General features: G+C 40.0%; 1 protein-coding gene across 3 annotated transcripts in view; it reads right to left on the bottom strand.

Annotated features, from left to right (window-relative positions):
• LOC126092186 (probable ATP-dependent RNA helicase spindle-E) overlaps positions 1-18,773 on the bottom strand; it is a 272,749-nt gene that overhangs the window by 177,327 nt on the left and 76,649 nt on the right. For all 3 annotated transcript variants that reach the window (XM_049907663.1, XM_049907664.1, XM_049907662.1), the window contains exons 12-13: positions 13,993-14,120; positions 8,609-8,827 (exon numbers count right to left, since the gene is read on the bottom strand). In XM_049907663.1, the coding sequence (XP_049763620.1) occupies positions 8,609-8,827; positions 13,993-14,120 (347 nt within the window). The remainder of the gene's footprint in view (positions 1-8,608; positions 8,828-13,992; positions 14,121-18,773) is intronic.

Below are 18,773 nucleotides of genomic sequence, written 5' to 3'. Positions count from 1 at the left end.
AATTACAAAAACTTAAAACCCAAACCACATTTGTTTCAATGTCACTTAAAATAGAGGGCAGATCTGCCAGCAAGTCTGCCACTGCCCTCTGGTCTGAGAATAAAACACTCTCTAGTAAAAGGTGGTGCACAGTGATCTGTATGTCAAAAGTACCACACACTCGAGGGCCGTCGTGCGGAGCAAGCAGCCATGTATCAGAGGACTATGGCCTATGCAAAGACAAGTAAGAAGGACCTCAATCCATTTTTGTGGCTGGAAGGAGGTATGCCACAAATGCATAGTGGGCTTTACTAGATGCAGCTTATTATCTGGCACTTCCAGCCACTCGTCTTCACATCAACACTTGACTCTGTACCTCGACAGCTAGAAGAGAGCATGCAGGGGCAGGCCACACTGAACTAACTGAGGGTCATGACACGCATCCCTAGCTGCTACATCTGCCCTTTTGTTCCCCACAATACCCATGTGCCCTCGTATCCAACAGAAAGACACCACCTTCCACGCCATTGTAGTTGGAGGAGGGTGTTCTGGATATTCTGGACTACTTTATCTGTTGGGTACCAGTGTTGTAGAGAGTGAAAGGTACTCAGAGAATATGAACAGACAAGGAATTTAGCACTTGAAGCACATATCATCTGGCCCAGTGCTCGCAAGATCGCATACAGTTCAGCATCAAAGACAGTAAAATCTTGAGGTTGTTTGATCTTGAGGTCTTGATCAGGGAAAACAACAGAGCAATCTACAGAGTACCGTTGTTTTGACCCATTTGTAAAGACCGCTGCAGAGTTGTGGTGCTCAGTTAAAATGTGATAAAATAAAGAATTAAAAATATAACGAGGAGCGCAATCTCTCCTGTGCTACACTAAATCTAAAATTACACTGGGTGTCATAGTAACCATGGTGGCAGGTGGTTAAAACCGTCGATCTGGGGTTGGACGTGTTCCACAAGAAGTGATGCTAGCACACACTGATGTTCATGGATGATGGGAGAAAAGGCATTCCAGAGGTGGACGAGCAATAGTACGGTATGCAGGTGAATTTGGAGCTGTGAAGAACTTATATGCCCGATGTATCATGAGGAGCTGCTGCCAGATGATCAACAGTAGTTCCCAGCCTCAGCACAGAGACTGAGTACGGGGCTTGTCCTATAAGCACTTGTGGTTAGCCCCTCATGGTGGATATCACAAGTAAGAAGGCCTTACTGATTCGTACACTGAGCATCCATAGTCTAGCTGTGAATGCACAAAAGCCCTATAAAACTAAAGCAGACACACCCTGTTCGCTCCTCACAACCTGTCGCTAAGGCATTTTATAATACTCAGTGCCTTCTGGGTTCTGGTTTTCAGGTCTCCCAGATGTGGTATCCATAATAGTTTTGAGTAAAAAATGAGATCTAGAAATCTTACTGTGTCTTCAAAATGTAGAATGGTGTCCCTCATATGCAAGTCAGGTAAATTAAAAATACAACGAGAACAATTAAAATAAACACACACGCGTGCGCGCGGGCCCGCACGCACGCACACGCACACCTATCTGCAGAAAATTGAAAACCAATCTTTGTAGCCCACTCTTCTAACCTCCTAACTGTAAATTGCAACTGATGAGTCGCTGTTGCAGATCGGAGGAGGACCAGAAAACAGTGCAATTACTCAGTAATGAAACAAGCAGTAGGCTCTGCCAGAAATATCAACTCTTATACAATGTATCTAATAGTGTATTTTAATACAACAGTATGCCATCTTAGGCAATTTATAACACTTGTAAGTAAGCATTACAAATATGGACTTTTATATGGTTATATCACTTGTTATGTTATTGTCTAACCTGCTTTCATAAAACACTTGATAATGGCACTCTGAAGCTGAAATCATGATTGTGTAATTGTAAATGTAACACTGTAAATAAACAACAGTCTAATGGTGGTACTGACTTTAAAGAAAAAATAATAAATGTTTACATAACATTTTGCAACCCCTCCACCTCCACCCCTGCCTTGCTTCCTTTCCCACTCCTTTAAATAAATTATATAAAAGGGGAATGTATGTTTGTGTTAATTGTTTGTCAGACTTTTATATTCTTTTGTTAACAATACTATCAACATAAGTAACCATTAAACATATTCCGGCCTTAGAAGCTCTTTCACTGAAGATAATTATTGTAGTAATGACTGTGATACAATAATATTGCTTCAACAGAAGTTAGGACAGTTAAGACTTCTACACATAATCAATCCTGACAAATTATTAAAAAAAACTTTAGTATGAAAGAAGTTATATCCCTTAAGGATTCACGGACAATAATGATAATCCTCTGTGGGTTATATGCAGCAAAGTACTCCCAAACAGCTCTATGGCGTCACCTCAAACATGCCACCTGGAATCTGTTAGTTGTGAGTTTAAAGAAACAAATGTTAAATTCTTCAAATTTAAAATGTTTCTGGCTTGGCTGACACCACGAAAATGGGGAACGAAAAACCAACTGAGGCTTCTTATTTAATTAGCCCTCATGTAGTTGAACACAATGAAACCTACTAAGGTGCAGAAAATTTTTTAAATCTTCAGCTATATTACGTGAAAAATCAGCAAGACAATTAGCTAAGATCCTACTTTTGAATGACACAGTTCCTCAGTATAGCAGAGATTTAGAATCAATAAAAAGAATGAAATTACTTTTTGTCTCAAGTCATGTAATTAGTCATTACAAAGGGACAAACATTCACATTCCTAGTAGGAAGGTATCATCATGAAAACAGGTTACTGGAGGACCTTTTTTATGTATTATTGCAGTGAAATATTTGTTCTTCAAAATTCTTTTCTTGAAGAGAAGGAAATAGCATAGATACTTGTGTGATGAAGCTAAGGCTATGAGTCACAAAATTCTTGGGGCTATATGCTGTTGTTGTTACGGTCTTCACTCCTGAGACTGGTTTGATGCAGCTCTCCATGCTAATCTATCCTGTGCAAGCTCCTTCATCTCCCAGTACCTACTGCAACCTACATCCTTCTGAATCTGCTTAGTGTATTCATCTCTTGGTCTCCCTCTACGATTTTCACCCTCCACGCTGCCCTCCAATGCTAAATTTGTGATCTCTTGATGCCTCAGGACATGTCCTACCAACCGATCCCTTCTTCTAGTCAAGTTGTGCCACAAACGTCTCTTCTCCCCAATCCTATTCAATACTTCCTCATTAGTTACGTGATCTACCCACCTAATCTTCAACATTCTTCTGTAGCACCACATTTCGAAAGCTTCTATTCTCTTCTTGTACAAACTATTTATTGTCCATGTTTCACTTCCATACATGGCTACACTCCATACAAATACTTTCAGAAACGACTTCCTGACGCTTAAATCTATACTCGATGTTAACAAATTTCTCTTCTTCAGAAATGCTTTCCTTGCCATTGCCAGTCTACATTTTATATCGTCTCTACTTCAACCATCATCAGTTATTTTGCTCCCCAAATAGCAAAACTCCTGTACTACTTTAAGTGTCTCATTTCCTAATCTAATTCCCTCAGCATCACCCGACTTAATTAGACTACATTCCATTAGCCTCGTTTTACTTTTGTTGATGTTCATCTTATATCCTCCTTTCAAGACACTGTCCATTCCGATCAACTGCTCTTCCAAGTCCTTTGGTGTCTCTGACAGAATTACAATGTCATCGGCAAACCTCAAAGTTTTTATTTCTTCTCCATGGATTTTAATACCTACTCCAAATTTTTCTTTTGTTTCCTTTACTGCTTGCTCAATATACAGATTGAATAGCATCGGGGAGAGGCTACAACCCTGTCTCACTCCCTTCCCAACCACTGCTTCCCTTTCATGTCTCTCGACTCTTATAACTGCCATCTGGTTTCTGTACAAATTGTAAATAGCCTTTTGCTCCCTGTATTTTACCCCTGATTTGAAAGAGAGTATTCCAGTCAACATTGTCAAAAGTTTTCTCTAAGTCTACAAATGCTAGAAACGTAGGTTTGTCTTTCCTTAATCTTTCTTCTAAGATAAGTCATAAGGTCAGTATTGCCTCACGTGTTCCAACATTTCTACGGAATCCAGCCTTATCTTCACCGAGGTCGGCTTCAACTAGTTTTTCCATTCGTCTGTAAATAATTCGTGTTAGTATTTTGCAGCTGTGCCTTATTAAACTGATAGTTCGGTAATTTTCACATTTGTCAACAGCTGCTTTCTTTGGGATTGGAATTATTATATTCTTCTTGAAGTCTGAGGGAATTTCGCCTGTCTCGTATATCTTGCTCACCAGATGGTAGAGTTTTGTCAGGACTGGCTCTCCCAAGGGCATCAGTAGTTCTAATGGAATGTTGTCTACTCCCGGGGCCTTGTTACGACTCAGGTCTTTCAGTGCTCTGTCAAACTCTTCACGCAGTATCGTATCTCCCATTTCATCTTCATCTACATCCTCTTCCATTTCCATAATATTGTCCTCAAGTACATCGCCCTTGTATAGACTCTCTATATACTCCTTCCACCTTTCTGCTTTCCCCTCTTTGCTTAGAACTGGGTTTCCATGTGAGCTCTTGATATTCATACAAGTCGCTCTCTTTTCTCCAAAGGTCTCTTTAATTTTCCTGTAGGCTGTATCTATCTTACCCCTAGTGGGGCTATACAGCTTACTACAAAATCAGCAAAAATTACTCCAGTAGCCACTGCAAGATCCATATGCAGGTGCTTGTTGCCAAAATAAGAATGCTCTTAATGTGGTCATCAAAATTATAAATTTCAATAAATCTTAACCACTAAATAATCAAAAAACAAAGATGATGTGACTTACCAAACGAAAGCACTGGCAGGTTGATAGACACACAAACACAAACATACACACAAAATTCTAGCTTTTGCAACCAACGGCTGCTTCATCAGGAAAGAGGGAAGGAGAGGGAAAGATGAAAGGATGTGGGTTTTAAGGGAGAGGGTAAGGAGTCATTCCAATCCCAGGAGTGGAAAGACTTACCTTAGGGGGAAAAAAGGACAGGTATACATGCACACACACACACACACACACACACACACACACACACACACACACACACACATCCATCCGCACATACACAGACACAAGCAGACATTAGCTTTACAAATGTCTGCTTGTGTCTGTGTCTGTGTATGTGCGGATGGATATGTGTGTGTGTGTGCGCGAGTGTATACCTGTCCTCTTTTCCCCCTAAGGTAAGTCTTTCCGCTCTCAGGATTGGAATAACTCCTTACCCTAATTGTTTGTGTCTCTATCAACCTGCCATTGCTTTCGTTTGGTAAGTCATATCATCTTTGTTTTTAGATATATTTTTCCCACGTGGAATGTTTCCCTCTATTATATCCACTAAATAATCATTTATTTAAAATACTACGTGAAGACATGGCAAGTGTACATACATCTCTTCTTTTACATATCCAGGTCAGATCGTTTTCCAAGGAAAGACAATTTCTGAACTGAGGAACAAGACACATTATTTCTTATTAGAACAAAATTTTGAATTGAAAGATCAAGTATTTAATAGAAACTGGCCGATTCAAATTGCCTATTTAAGCAATATTTTTGCACAGATCAGCGAACTTAATTTAACCCTTCACGACCACCAAGTAAATCTTCACATAAAATTCTTGTTTCAAGAAAAGACATTATATACATTAACTGGGTCTGTTTGTTTCCTAATGATAAAAAGATTTCGAGAAGAGGAATAAGTTGAAATGACACGTTTATTGAAGATGTTATTCAGTGTTTAAAGGGCTGAATGAAGCATCTGATCAGTATTTTCCAAATGAAGAGATTAAATATCAAATTGTGGACTAAAAGCCCATTTACTGTCAATGCACAGCTTTCAACCATGTCGGCAGTATACAGGGTGTCCCATTTATCTTGACCACTCTAAATAACTGTTTGTCCAAAAGCAAATTACAAAATGTTTCAAGCAAATGTTCCTTTGCCGTCAGTGGGACATCAATCAGCACGGCTGCCTTCATTGTATCTTTGTTTTTTATAAATATATGAATGGTGGTACGACTTTTTTAAATGGCACCCTGTATTTTTTATTCCATAATTCGTGTACCATTCACTGAAACACAATGTTATTAATTACATTACACAACATTCACTTTGAGCCTGGGATCACAAACTCGTCCACTTGCTGGAGTTGTCAGAAAACAAATGAAAACCAAGTAAAAACATAACATACAATTGACTTGGACTCTCCTGTAGCTTTGCCCAGGAGTAGAACATTCACAGCTGCTCAAAGTGGTGACTCTGGACACCTATACATTGGTGCATTCGTTGAATGAAAGAATTATTTACTGCTTCCAGTGTTGCCTGCTGAAGAGAATTACAAGCAAGCATGATAAGTTCCTGCATGTCCTCTGGAGTTGTTGGAATATTGCGTTAGACAACATCTTTAATGCATTCCCAAAGAAAAAAGTCCAGAGGATTTAAACCAGGAGACCTAGCAGGCCAAGTAACTGTTCCCCCTCGACCATTCCATCTGGCAGGATACCTTCGGTTCAGAACACAATGTACACACAATGCCTTGTGTGCTAGACATCCATCGTGTTGATACCATATAAGCATTCTGGTTCTTAGCGGCACTTCAACCAGAAAAGGAGGAAGAGTTCATCTGAGGAAGTTGGCATACGCTGTGCCATTGATGAAATAATGGTCAATAATTGTCGTACCAAGCATCCCACACCAGATGTTAGTCCTCCATCGACGCTGATGTTCCACAGGTCTAAGCCATCGTGGGTTGTTACTGGATCAATAACACATATTTCTCGTATTTACCTGTCCTTTGTTTGAGAAGGAACATTCATCAGTAAATAGAACATTGTAGAAGAAGTTCAGGTTGGCTAGGATTTGCTGCTGTGCCCACTGACAGAACTGTACAAATTCTGGAAATCATTCCCATGCAATTGTTGAGGTAGGTGTACATGGTACGGATGGAACCAGTGATGTGTATGAATACGACATACACAGGTCTTAGGAATGCCAATCTCGTGTTCAAGCTGTTGTGTGCTCACATGTGGATTCACAGCAACAGAAACAAGAACAGTAACTTCGGCAGCTATGTCTGTGCGAGTGCTATGACGATTGCGTTGTCATGGGTTGAAACTTCCCGTTTACTGAAGCATCGCAACAAGATGAGAAAACATCCATCGGGAAGGTGGGTGCTTGTCAGGGTATCGCTCTCTGCACAGTTCCGCTGCCTGTGTAGAATTTCGCCTACATTCAACAACAACAAAAGAAACGTTATGTCGATGCAGTTTGTAGGAAGGACAGCCTTTACTGTGTGCCTACTCTACACAACAGTATTTAAAAGGACTAAACTACTGTACTAAATGTCCCTATACATAAGAAAACAGTATTGCAATTACTGTTCTTCTAACTTACATTCCCCATACATGAGTAGCATTTCTACCTTCTCTTTGTTGGTGTACATTCTACTCGCGCAACTCATCAACTGACGATGGTTGAAGGAATGACGAGTGTGCATTCTACTTATGTTTACAATTGTCCTCTGTCAACACCAGCATGTGGATGTGTTCCATTACCCCGAGTACCTGCACTAAGCGCTGAGAGTGTCAGTGTCAATGTTGGGTTATGTAATTAATAACTTTTTTCAGTGAATGTTACACTATGATACATTTTTGAATAGGGCTTTAGGAGAGGAAACGAATAACCAAATAAAAAATACAGAGTGCCATTTAAAAAAGTCATACCTCTGTTCGTATCTTTGTAAAAAAACAAAGCTACAATGAAGGCAGCCATGCTGATTGATGGCCCCCTGATGGCTAAAGAACATTTGCTTGAAACATTTTGTAATTTGCATCTGGACAAACAGTTATATAGCGTGGTCAAGATAAATGGGACACCCTGTATTACAAAACTCAATAAAACTTGTAAAAAGTTTAAATTAGTGTCATTAGTTGGGGCACTTTAAAAGAAAAAAAATTGTGAATTACGACAAAAAGTCTTGTTGATATTTTTACCATTTGCATTAATAATATACTAAAGAAAAAACCCAGATTTTCCATGATAAAAGTGGTAACTAATGAGGGTTCCACTTATCAAACAGATTACCAAACAAAAGCTCTATGGAATACAAACAACGATGTAAGAAAATAAAATGGTGAATGTATGAAGGTAGCATAGAGCAATAAACAGGTACACAACAAGATTCTGAGTACTATGATTCACTCTCATAATGATATGGCTGGCACGGATATCCAGACAGCATAGGGTTCAAAATCTCATTTATGTGCCATAGACAATGGTCTGTAGCTCAATGATTTGTTTATATCAAGAGTGGTTTTCTTTCTTCATTAGATGGCAATTATCAGATGTATCTTCATCCCCTACACTTTCACAGTTAAAACACACAAGAACTAATATTCTATAAACTAATGCAGCATTACAAAACTTTACATTATGTTTGAAAACAGGGCATCTGAAAATTGAAAGTGACCAAAAAAATAAAAGCAGTCAAAAATATGGCAATTCAATTAACTGAAAATACGTATGTACATATCTTAAAGTACTATACAACAGGGTACATCTCGGCAGAAACTGGAACAAAAACTTGTAGCGAGCAATAACACCTACCTTCAAAACCAATGAGTATTCAGTCTCCGTCCACCGAACCCTCTCTGGTCCTACCGTTTCTTCAATGTCCATCTGTTTCAATCTTTGTTTGAGATCTGTGACAAGGACGTCCACTTCCTGCATTGCACTAAGCTGAATAAAATAGCGCTTTGACCATGAAAGATCTCCACCTCCAGCAGACCGCTTAAAGAAACCACTCACTTTATGGTGATGCCAAACCTGTGGAGAGATAAGATGACGGTTTGCTATGAATGATCATATATCACTTGTAATAATGTAGAAAATGACTGTCAACTATTTCAACCATTACAAACAGTTTTTTCCTTAACAACTGGAAAAAAGCTGAAACTACTACTCTACAATTACTCTAAAGGGCAATAGTTGCAGATGAAATCAATATTTTTTTAAAGCTGTATGCATTCACAAAAGAGTGACTTGAAAGATTCTGATGTTCTAATATTGTCTAATGCAACATCAGCTGTTATGGTACAACGTCAGTCAATGTGAGACTCAAGAGAAAAAAATTGACCTCATTCAGTAACTCATTCAAAGTTTCCTGCCTTATTAGATACGAAGTAAGTCAACATGAAATAAAATGAAAACTCCAAAATATTTTCTGTAAATGGAATCCTATAACTTGTAGCAACTCCTTGGTGATTAACAATGACATTCTTCAATTGAATGCAAAGCTCATTTTGAGGTAGGAATTCAAAAGAACTAGTATTAGATTCTTGAGTATCAGACCAACTACCACAGTACCCTAAGATAAGAATGAGAGGATCATACCTCAGATTGGCAATCTAGTGATTCGTCACTGTCTAATCATAGAGAACTGGTTGGAACCCCTTGGCAAGAGCTACTTGTCATCAGGAGAACTCATGAGCAAAATAATCAATGTTACGGTGATCAGTAAAGTGTTGTCAGTTCTGGAAGGTAGTACATTTTGTAGGACTTGGCTGCAAAAAACTTGATAATCAGTTAAAACTATTGTGACTGTATTTCTTTTCAGAACAGCCTTGGTTAATACCAAAATAGATTTAATTACTTTTGTCTTAGTTGTTGAAGTGTTAGAAATCCTAGGCCTGGGAGGTGGTATTTTAATATTAAGTTGTATGCTGTTTCATAAGTCAATTCAATTAACAAATCTATATTTCATGGGAATTTTATGAAAGTGTATATAAACAGAATTGCATTTCTGCAAGATACCTAAGTACAAAGAAACTCAGATGAAAAATCTTCCTTGAAGTCAGCAGTATAACTGAAAATTCTAAAAACAGGGAGACTTTAACCCCAAACACACTTTCATTTCGCTACCCTCCTATAATTTTGAGAAAAAAAACACTATATTTAGTTCTGTATAAAAAATAGTCACAACAGTTACTGATGTAGCCATATTCCCTGTCTGCCCATTCTGGGTTGTTTGGCCAATGATTGTTTTATGATTTTTCTGACAACAAGAGAGGCTGGCACTGTCAAAGCTTCATCCTCCATTGCTGACAAAACATCAGAAAAATCATCAAACAAATGTCGGCCAAGAATCTGAGAGAGAAGCCAATAGGCAGTATGTCAACAAGTGGCTATGAAAGCCTCAACAATTCAGAATTGATGTAGCATATGAACAAGAATCAGTAAAATGTGTAGAATGTTCCAATTTAAAGCAACTTTTGCTCTTTGTATAACCGTGTCTTGGAAACAAATGAATCAACCTCCTAACATATTTTACATATTACCACTCAGTAATGTCTTACAGAATAATTCCTTCTATAATTCGTCCCTTATAAAAAAGTATTGATTGCACAAAAGTAAGCAACAAGAATAATATGTGGTGTTTACCCAGTCATCTTGCAGGTACCTCTTCCGGTACCTTGCAGGTACCTCTTCAAGCATCTTGCATGTTCCTCTGCCAGAAGATAAAGGGTGGAAAGTGAAGGATGGAATACAGTAATATGGAAAGGATAAAGTGCTACTCACCACACAAATGAGCATTCAGCAGCAGAAATGCTGCTTGGGATCATGGTTGTAAGATTTGTATGTTATGTTTCTCTGTTTCTCAAACAGTAAGTGAGAGAGAAATTTTGTACTGGCACAATTCATGTGAAGTCTACCTATTGAAACTGTAAAGCACCACCCACCTACGATATCCACTCCATCAGTAATCCCTTATACCATAAACTAATGATCTCCATGAATCATACCATAAACACACATTACTTTTCACACACTTGTTTAAGCAACTCAAATGTTTATACAAGGGTGGTTTGAAAAGTTCTCAGAACAGAATAGAAAAAGAGTATTTACATCACTGAAACTTTTTTATTTTTCAATGTAGTCTCCTTGTAGATTAATGCACTTGATCCCACGATGTTCCTGTGCCTTGATCCCATCTCGATAATGAGTCTCCTCCAGGCCTGCAAAATACACTCCTGGAAATGGAAAAAAGAACACATTGACACCGGTGTGTCAGACCCACCATACTTGCTCCGGACACTGCGAGAGGGCTATACAAGCAATGATCACACGCACGGCACAGCGGACACACCAGGAACCGCGGTGTTGGCCGTCGAATGGCGCTAGCTGCGCAGCATTTGTGCACCGCCGCCGTCAGTGTCAGCCAGTTTGCCGTGGCATACGGAGCTCCATCGCAGTCTTTAACACTGGTAGCATGCCGCGACAGCGTGGACGTGAACCGTATGTGCAGTTGACGGACTTTGAGCGAGGGCGTATAGTGGGCATGCGGGAGGCCGGGTGGACGTACCGCCGAATTGCTCAACACGTGGGGCGTGAGGTCTCCACAGTACATCGATGTTGTCGCCAGTGGTCGGCGGAAGGTGCACGTGCCCGTCGACCTGGGACCGGACCGCAGCGACGCACGGATGCACGCCAAGACCGTAGGATCCTACGCAGTGCCGTAGGGGACCGCACCGCCACTTCCCAGCAAATTAGGGACACTGTTGCTCCTGGGGTATCGGCGAGGACCATTCGCAACAGTCTCCATGAAGCTGGGCTACGGTCCCGCACACCGTTAGGCCGTCTTCCGCTCACGCCCCAACATCGTGCAGCCCGCCTCCAGTGGTGTCGCGACAGGCGTGAATGGAGGGACCAATGGAGACGTGTCGTCTTCAGCGATGAGAGTCGCTTCTGCTTTGGTGCCAATGATGGTCGTATGCGTGTTTGGCGCCGTGCAGGTGAGCGCCACAATCAGGACTGCATATGACCGAGGCACACAGGGCCAACACCCGGCATCATGGTGTGGGGAGCGATCTCCTACACTGGCCGTACACCACTGGTGATCGTCGAGGGGACACTGAATAGTGCACGGTACATCCAAACCGTCATCGAACCCATCGTTCTACCATTCCTAGACCGGCAAGGGAACTTGCTGTTCCAACAGGACAATGCACGTCCGCATGTATCCCGTGCCACCCAACGTGCTCTAGAAGGTGTAAGTCAACTACCCTGGCCAGCAAGATCTCCGGATCTGTCCCCCATTGAGCATGTTTGGGACTGGATGAAGCGTCGTCTCACGCGGTCTGCACGTCCAGCACGAACGCTGGTCCAACTGAGGCGCCAGGTGGAAATGGCATGGCAAGCCGTTCCACAGGACTACATCCAGCATCTCTACGATCGTCTCCATGGGAGAATAGCAGCCTGCATTGCTGCGAAAGGTGGATATACACTGTACTAGTGCCGACATTGTGCATGCTCTGTTGCCTGTGTCTATGTGCCTGTGGTTCTGTCAGTGTGATCATGTGATGTATCTGACCCCAAGAATGTGTCAATAAAGTTTCCCCTTCCTGGGACAATGAATTCACGGTGTTCTTATTTCAATTTCCAGGAGTGTAGTTGCCAACTCCGGGTATCAGTTCTTCGTTTGAAGTGAATCTTCATCCACCAAGAAAAATTTTCAGTTTTGGGAAGAGATGGATCCGGTGAATAAGGAGAGTGTGGCAACAATTCATGCCTTACTTCATGTAATTTTGCCATGGCGATGGCACATGTGTGCAGGCACACATCAGGAGTCATGGCACCCATATCACAGTTAATTTTTTCATTTCTGATTCTTCAGTTAAAATGTAATACACCATTTCAGATGACATTGGCAAGCATGATCAATTTCATGCACTTTCAACTGGCAATCCTCCATGACCATTTTTTTCACTTTTGCAATGATTTCTAGAATAGTGACACATCTTGGCCGACCACTGTGCGGATCATCATCCAAGCTCTCCCAACCAAATTTAAATTCATTTGTCCACTTCACAACAGTTGACTATGGAGGAGCAGATACCCCAGTGTATTCTGGAAATTCACATGAATGTCCTTTGCTTTCATACCTTTCTTCACGAAGTACTTAATCACTGCTCGAATCTCGATTTTTTCCATCTTCGCAAATCATTAAGCAGGAACAACAACAGAGTCATGTCACTGCCACAGCTCTTTTCCAAGAGCACTGACAGGCAACAGTCCAATGAATATCACATGAACAACTCATTGCACTAGCACTCATCTCTCATGGTGATTCCGAGAACTTTTCAAACCACCCTCGTATTTGTCTTTCCGTATTCTGCTACAAAGTTTCACAAATTATTCTTTCATTAAATTGATAATAAAGATATTTGTCAGATATTTTCCACATATGCACATTTGTACGGCTCCACCCTAGAAATAAATATGTAAAATGGAGCACAGTGAAAAGTAATTTAATGTCAAAATTTACTTCTAAGAGATCTTCAACAGCAGTAAGCTCACTCTAGTGGTTGGTGAGCTGTTTCAAAAGTTTGATCTATTTATTAATATCCCTCACACATAAGTTTCAATTATAGCAGTAAACCCACTTAAATGATCGGCATCACCTTTAAAGTACTTCTTACTATGCCGAGACTACTCTATTTCAAAAAACTCCCTGCTACCCAGGGTAAATATGTTCGGGAACAACATACACAGTCTTTCAGAGGTGCAAAATTAAAATTGGAAATAAAATTTTGCAGCACCTCACACCTTCTGGTTAAGAAGGTCCCAGAGGCTGTGTGGTATCAAGTGTTCCGCACCAAGAAATATTTATCCTTTGGATCTTTAATAAACTTGATGCTGAAGGAGTCTGTAGACTTATTTGGCATAACAACATCTAATATATATACTGTCCCACTATTTAGCACAGTAGTATTTCTCACAGCAGCCAAAGCAGAAGGGGTGTTAGGAGGCTGGAGGATATCACCACACTTCCACTTAGGAACCCAATTTTGGAAATCTACAACCAGCCAAATTTAGCAGAGAATTCTAAATGTCTGTCAGTTTTCATCATCAAGAGATGCAAACAGCTTAAAAATGTTATGGACACAGTGAAATTTGCACACTGCTTTTGCCTCTTTATGAATAATCCTTACCTTGTAAGCATTAAGAAATGCAATACAGTCGGAACATGAGCTATCTGCCCATGTCAGTTTCGAGTGGTATGCTGCCATTCGCTCTCGGAAGGGAGTGCTAAACATATTCCGTACTGACATAGCCGCACCTAAATAATTAAAGAAAAGAACATAATTTAAAGTTACTTGTAACTATCATTTTTTGCAGACCATGAGGTAAAGTCCAAATAACATAGTACTTACAGCTTTCTATTAACACACAGCATTACTCTGTGACCTGCCAATTTATCATCTTTATTCAGAAAATCAATTTAAGCATTTTCATTACTACAAAGAATGGAAAGTCCAGAATGGAAAGATGCCAATATGGAAAGGACAGTATGCTACCACCACAGCAAGGAGGGATTGAGTCAAATAAAGGGACAGTGCTAAAGGATGCTAAGAATATTTCAACTTTTTGATAAAGTCCTCCTCCAGAAGTGGAACACACACACACACACACACACACACACACACACACACACACACACACACAAACCACTTGACCATTGTCTCTAGGCCTTAGTACTCGGTGACAGTGGTCATGTCTATGTCAGTTGTGGTTATGCGAGTTTTCTACTTCGGAAGAAGGACTTTGTCTGAAAGCTGAAATATTTCTAGCATTCTTTTTCACAATGCCTGTCTGTGACTCAATGCTTCCTCTGTGTGTCTAGCAGCACTCTATCCTTTCCTTATTGCAGATATATTCTCCAAAAGAAAAGCAATTTGACTTCCTGAAAACTACTAACACACTTTTGTATTCTCTCTCAGTTAACAAAATAGGTCCTTACAGAGTACTGAAGCAGATATCCAGCTGAAAGTAGAATAAGTGAAGAATTCATTATAGCAAAACTAATTTTATTTTAAAACAAGAAAGAGGGCTTAGAGCAAGGGTCTCCAAATTACTACAGCACAAGTGCCACATATCAAGTTGTGAATCTCAATTTATTGTTGTGTAATGCAAACACAATATTCAGTGGAAACCTCAGATACACTTTATCACTTCTTAGTTTGGTTAGTGAGATCAATGAAATTTGTTTTTTGAATCCAAAATTTTCTCATACTACAGCTCTAACTTATTCTGTTTATGTTTGCCAGTACCGTTACTTTTGTGTTTAAATTTTGTACATTTCAGAAAAAAAAAAGTTTGTTCCTGGCCGTAGGTAGTGCCAAATACAGATGACAAACCTTGGGCAAAGTCTTTGATCTTAGGGTGGTTTTCTTCAGGAAGAAACTGAAGAACTACCTTCTTTAAACTTGTCTTTTGTGGTGTTATAAACCTGCAGATCTACGAGTTTTATTTGCACTGCTACCTGAGCATCTTCCACATTGCAGAAAAAGGGGTTCTGGAAAATTGGGATCTCCATGGAATAAGCATCTAAATCCAGGAACCTGGAACAGAACACTTTCTTCATACCACAAAGCAATTCCATTGCAAACAAAAGTGCAAAGCTTGAAACATGTTCACCTTTCACGACTGTCACTTGGAGAAGTGCACAAAAATTTTCTGTCAGATGTCGTGTTAAAAAAGTATTAGTTTTGGTCTAACAGATGTAATGTGTTTGTAAAGATCACAAATGACACAGTGATCCTCTTGAAATTTTTTATTAATTTCATAGAAATGGAAGAGCAATGTCAAATGCAAAAGGTAGTTTCCATAGCAACTCTTTGTCCAACAGGCCTTCCAAAGGGTTGTTTTTCTGATTCAGAAATATTGGAAATCCATTCTCAAAGAAAAGAAGAGTGGCAAAATTTTAACACAAGTTAATGTAACTGCCTTGTGGTATAAGATATCACTTGACAAATATTCCATCTCTTCAAGGAAATATTTGAATTGGGATTGAATGAAATAGACAAGAAAAATTCATGCTTCATCTTACAGGGTATATCCACTGACTTTGCACAAAGTGTATTTTCAAGGTTCTGGTAACACTACTGGCTTCACATTATGAGTTTAATTTTTCAGCAAAACCTGCATATTTGCCACACACTTTTCTTTCCCCATCTGCACCTGCAAGGAAATCAGATCTGCTACTTCCTCAGTAACCTTGAAGTCTGTGTTAATACCCCTAAAAACAAGACGATTTGAGCAGTATCAGATGTCTCTAGATTTGTCCAGGACTACAGCACCAAGCAAACTTAGATGCCTTTTCTTGCAACCGTCTGGATAAATTAAATGCAATGTCTTCAACTCCGCATGCCACAGTATTTTCTGATAGAATGGCTGCTTTACATTGTTCAGTACTTTCAGGAAACAGTTCAGCTGTAATTAAATTAATGCACCTCCGTATCTAACTATGCACCATGTCTTTTTTGTAGTTGCAATTAGTATTGTACCCCTTAAGAACAGCAATAACTTTGTTGCAGATAACACACATTAGTTTGTTGTCTTTATCCACAACAAAATACACTGAAGAGCCACAAAACTGGTACACCTACCTAATTTTGTGTAGAGCTCCCACGAGCATGAAGAAGCGCCGCAATATAACGTGGCATGGACTTGTCTAATGTCTGAAGTAGTGCTGGAGGGAATTGACGCAGTGAATCCTGTGAGGCCGTCCATAAATCCATAAAAGTACGAAAGGCTGGAGAGCTCTTCTGAACAGCACGTTGCAAGACATCCCACATATGCTCAATAATGTTCATGTCTGGGGAGTTTGGTGGCCAACAGAAGTGTTTAAACACAGACGAGTGCTCCTGGAGCCATTCTGTAGCAATTCTGAATGTGTAGGGTGTCACATTTTCTTCCTGGAATTGCCCAAGTCCATCCGAATGCACAATGGACATGAATGGATGCACATGATCAGACAGAATGTTTATGTATCTGTCACCTGCAAGAGTCATATCTAGATATATCAGGAGTCCCATGTCACTCCAATCGCACATGCCCCACACCATTATAGAGCATCCACTAGCTTGAACAGTTCCCTGCTGACATGCGGGGTCCATGGATTCATCAGGTTGTCTCCATACCCGTATAGGTCCATCCACTTGATACAGTTTGTAACGAGGCTCATCCGACCAGAAAACATGTTTCCAGTCATCAACAGACCAATGTCGGTCTTGATGGGCCGAGGCGAGGTGTAAGGCTTTGTGTCGTGCAGTCATCATCAGTACACGAGTGGGCCTTCGGCTCCGAAAGCCCATATTGATGATGTTTCATTGAATAGTTCACACGCTGACACTTCCTGATGGCCCAGCATTGAAATCTCCTGCAATTTGCGCAAGGGTTGGCCTTCTGTCACGTTGAACGATTTTCCTCAGTCGTCGTTGGTCCCGCTCTTGCAGGATCTTTTTCTGGCCACAGCAATGTCAGAGATTTGATGTTTTACTGGATTCCTGATATTCATGGTACACTTATGAAATTGTTGTACAGGAAAATCCCCATTTCATTGCTACCTCAGAGATGCTGTGTCCAAATTATAACACCACATTCAAACTCGCTTAAATCTTGATAACCTGTCATTGTAGCAGAAGTAAACGATCTAACAACTGTGCCAGACACTTGTCGTCTTATATCCCATTGTTAACCACAGCGCTGTCTTCTGACTGTTAACATATCTCTACATTTGAATATGCGTGCCTATATCGGTTTCTTTTGCTCTTTAGTGTGTTTCACGGTCCATATTGTATTGAAGATACTTCACTCACCACCCACTTTTCTCTTTTTAGTTGCAATAGACATATTTCATATGTATTTGAAAGAAAGAAAAACAACACACTAAACAGAGGCAGGGAGTTAAAATCAGCTGCATGCAGGGTGTTCCTGGTGGCACCTCTGTCATTTATGAACAAGATACTCCTAGCGGCCTCATACAGTTAAACAAGCGAAAGAAATCATGCTATTTTTAATAAACTTTTGCTCAAGCATGGGCCGGATAAAATCCCTTCAGAGGCCATTAGCGGTCCAAGGGCCATAGTTTGAAGACCTCTGGCTTAGTGTAAATATGATAAGTAGTAAGCAATTCCTTCCCATCCTGTGTCCTTGTGCCAAACAGAAACAATATAACAATAATGGTAAATAGTAGCTAGCCCTGATCATATACTGTAGAATGATTTACAAAACAGAACAACAACTGTAGTAAAACATCTATTTTCACCAGCTGCGACATAGTCATGAATATGAACAGTGATCCAACACTGTCAAATGTTTTTTATTCCAGTCTTTGATCACAATATCAATTTCAGTCAATAATGACATCTTCAGATCTACAATATAAAAATATATATCTTCTGGGCAGTCTGTCTTTCAACACAATACAGCATTACATATCACAATATTCTATCATACAACCAGGGAAATGTACAGATAAAATACGGTAAAGCGTACCTGTTCTACACCATGTCCTAATGTGATATGGCTGTAATGGCATCATAAAAACATATAAATATACTCATCACAGCACACTTTAGCATTATGCCTAACTTTTTGTTATGCCTCTTTTCTGTTCTTTCAACATTATTATAAATTTCTTGCCAAAGAAATTGAAACTGAGTACTAGACAGTTCGTTACTTAATTGCAAATGTAAAGCAAAAGCTTCTTTACTTAGCAAGTCTTTATGTTTATACGATTCACGTAGTTGAGCCCTAATCTAGTTTAGCTCACTTTTGGCTTTAATTGAGAAGGCAATGGCTGACCGCTGTTTAATGTTCACTTTTGCAGAGTTCGGTGTGACACCTGCTGCAAGACACAGCTTATTGAATCTAATAGTCATTACCTCAGTACTGATTTTCTGCTTCAGTTTACAGAGCCTGTTGACTC

This window comes from Schistocerca cancellata, chromosome 7, assembly GCF_023864275.1.
Source record: "Schistocerca cancellata isolate TAMUIC-IGC-003103 chromosome 7, iqSchCanc2.1, whole genome shotgun sequence".
NCBI lineage: Eukaryota > Metazoa > Arthropoda > Insecta > Orthoptera > Acrididae > Schistocerca > Schistocerca cancellata.
This window is presented reverse-complemented; position numbering and strand designations above follow the sequence as displayed.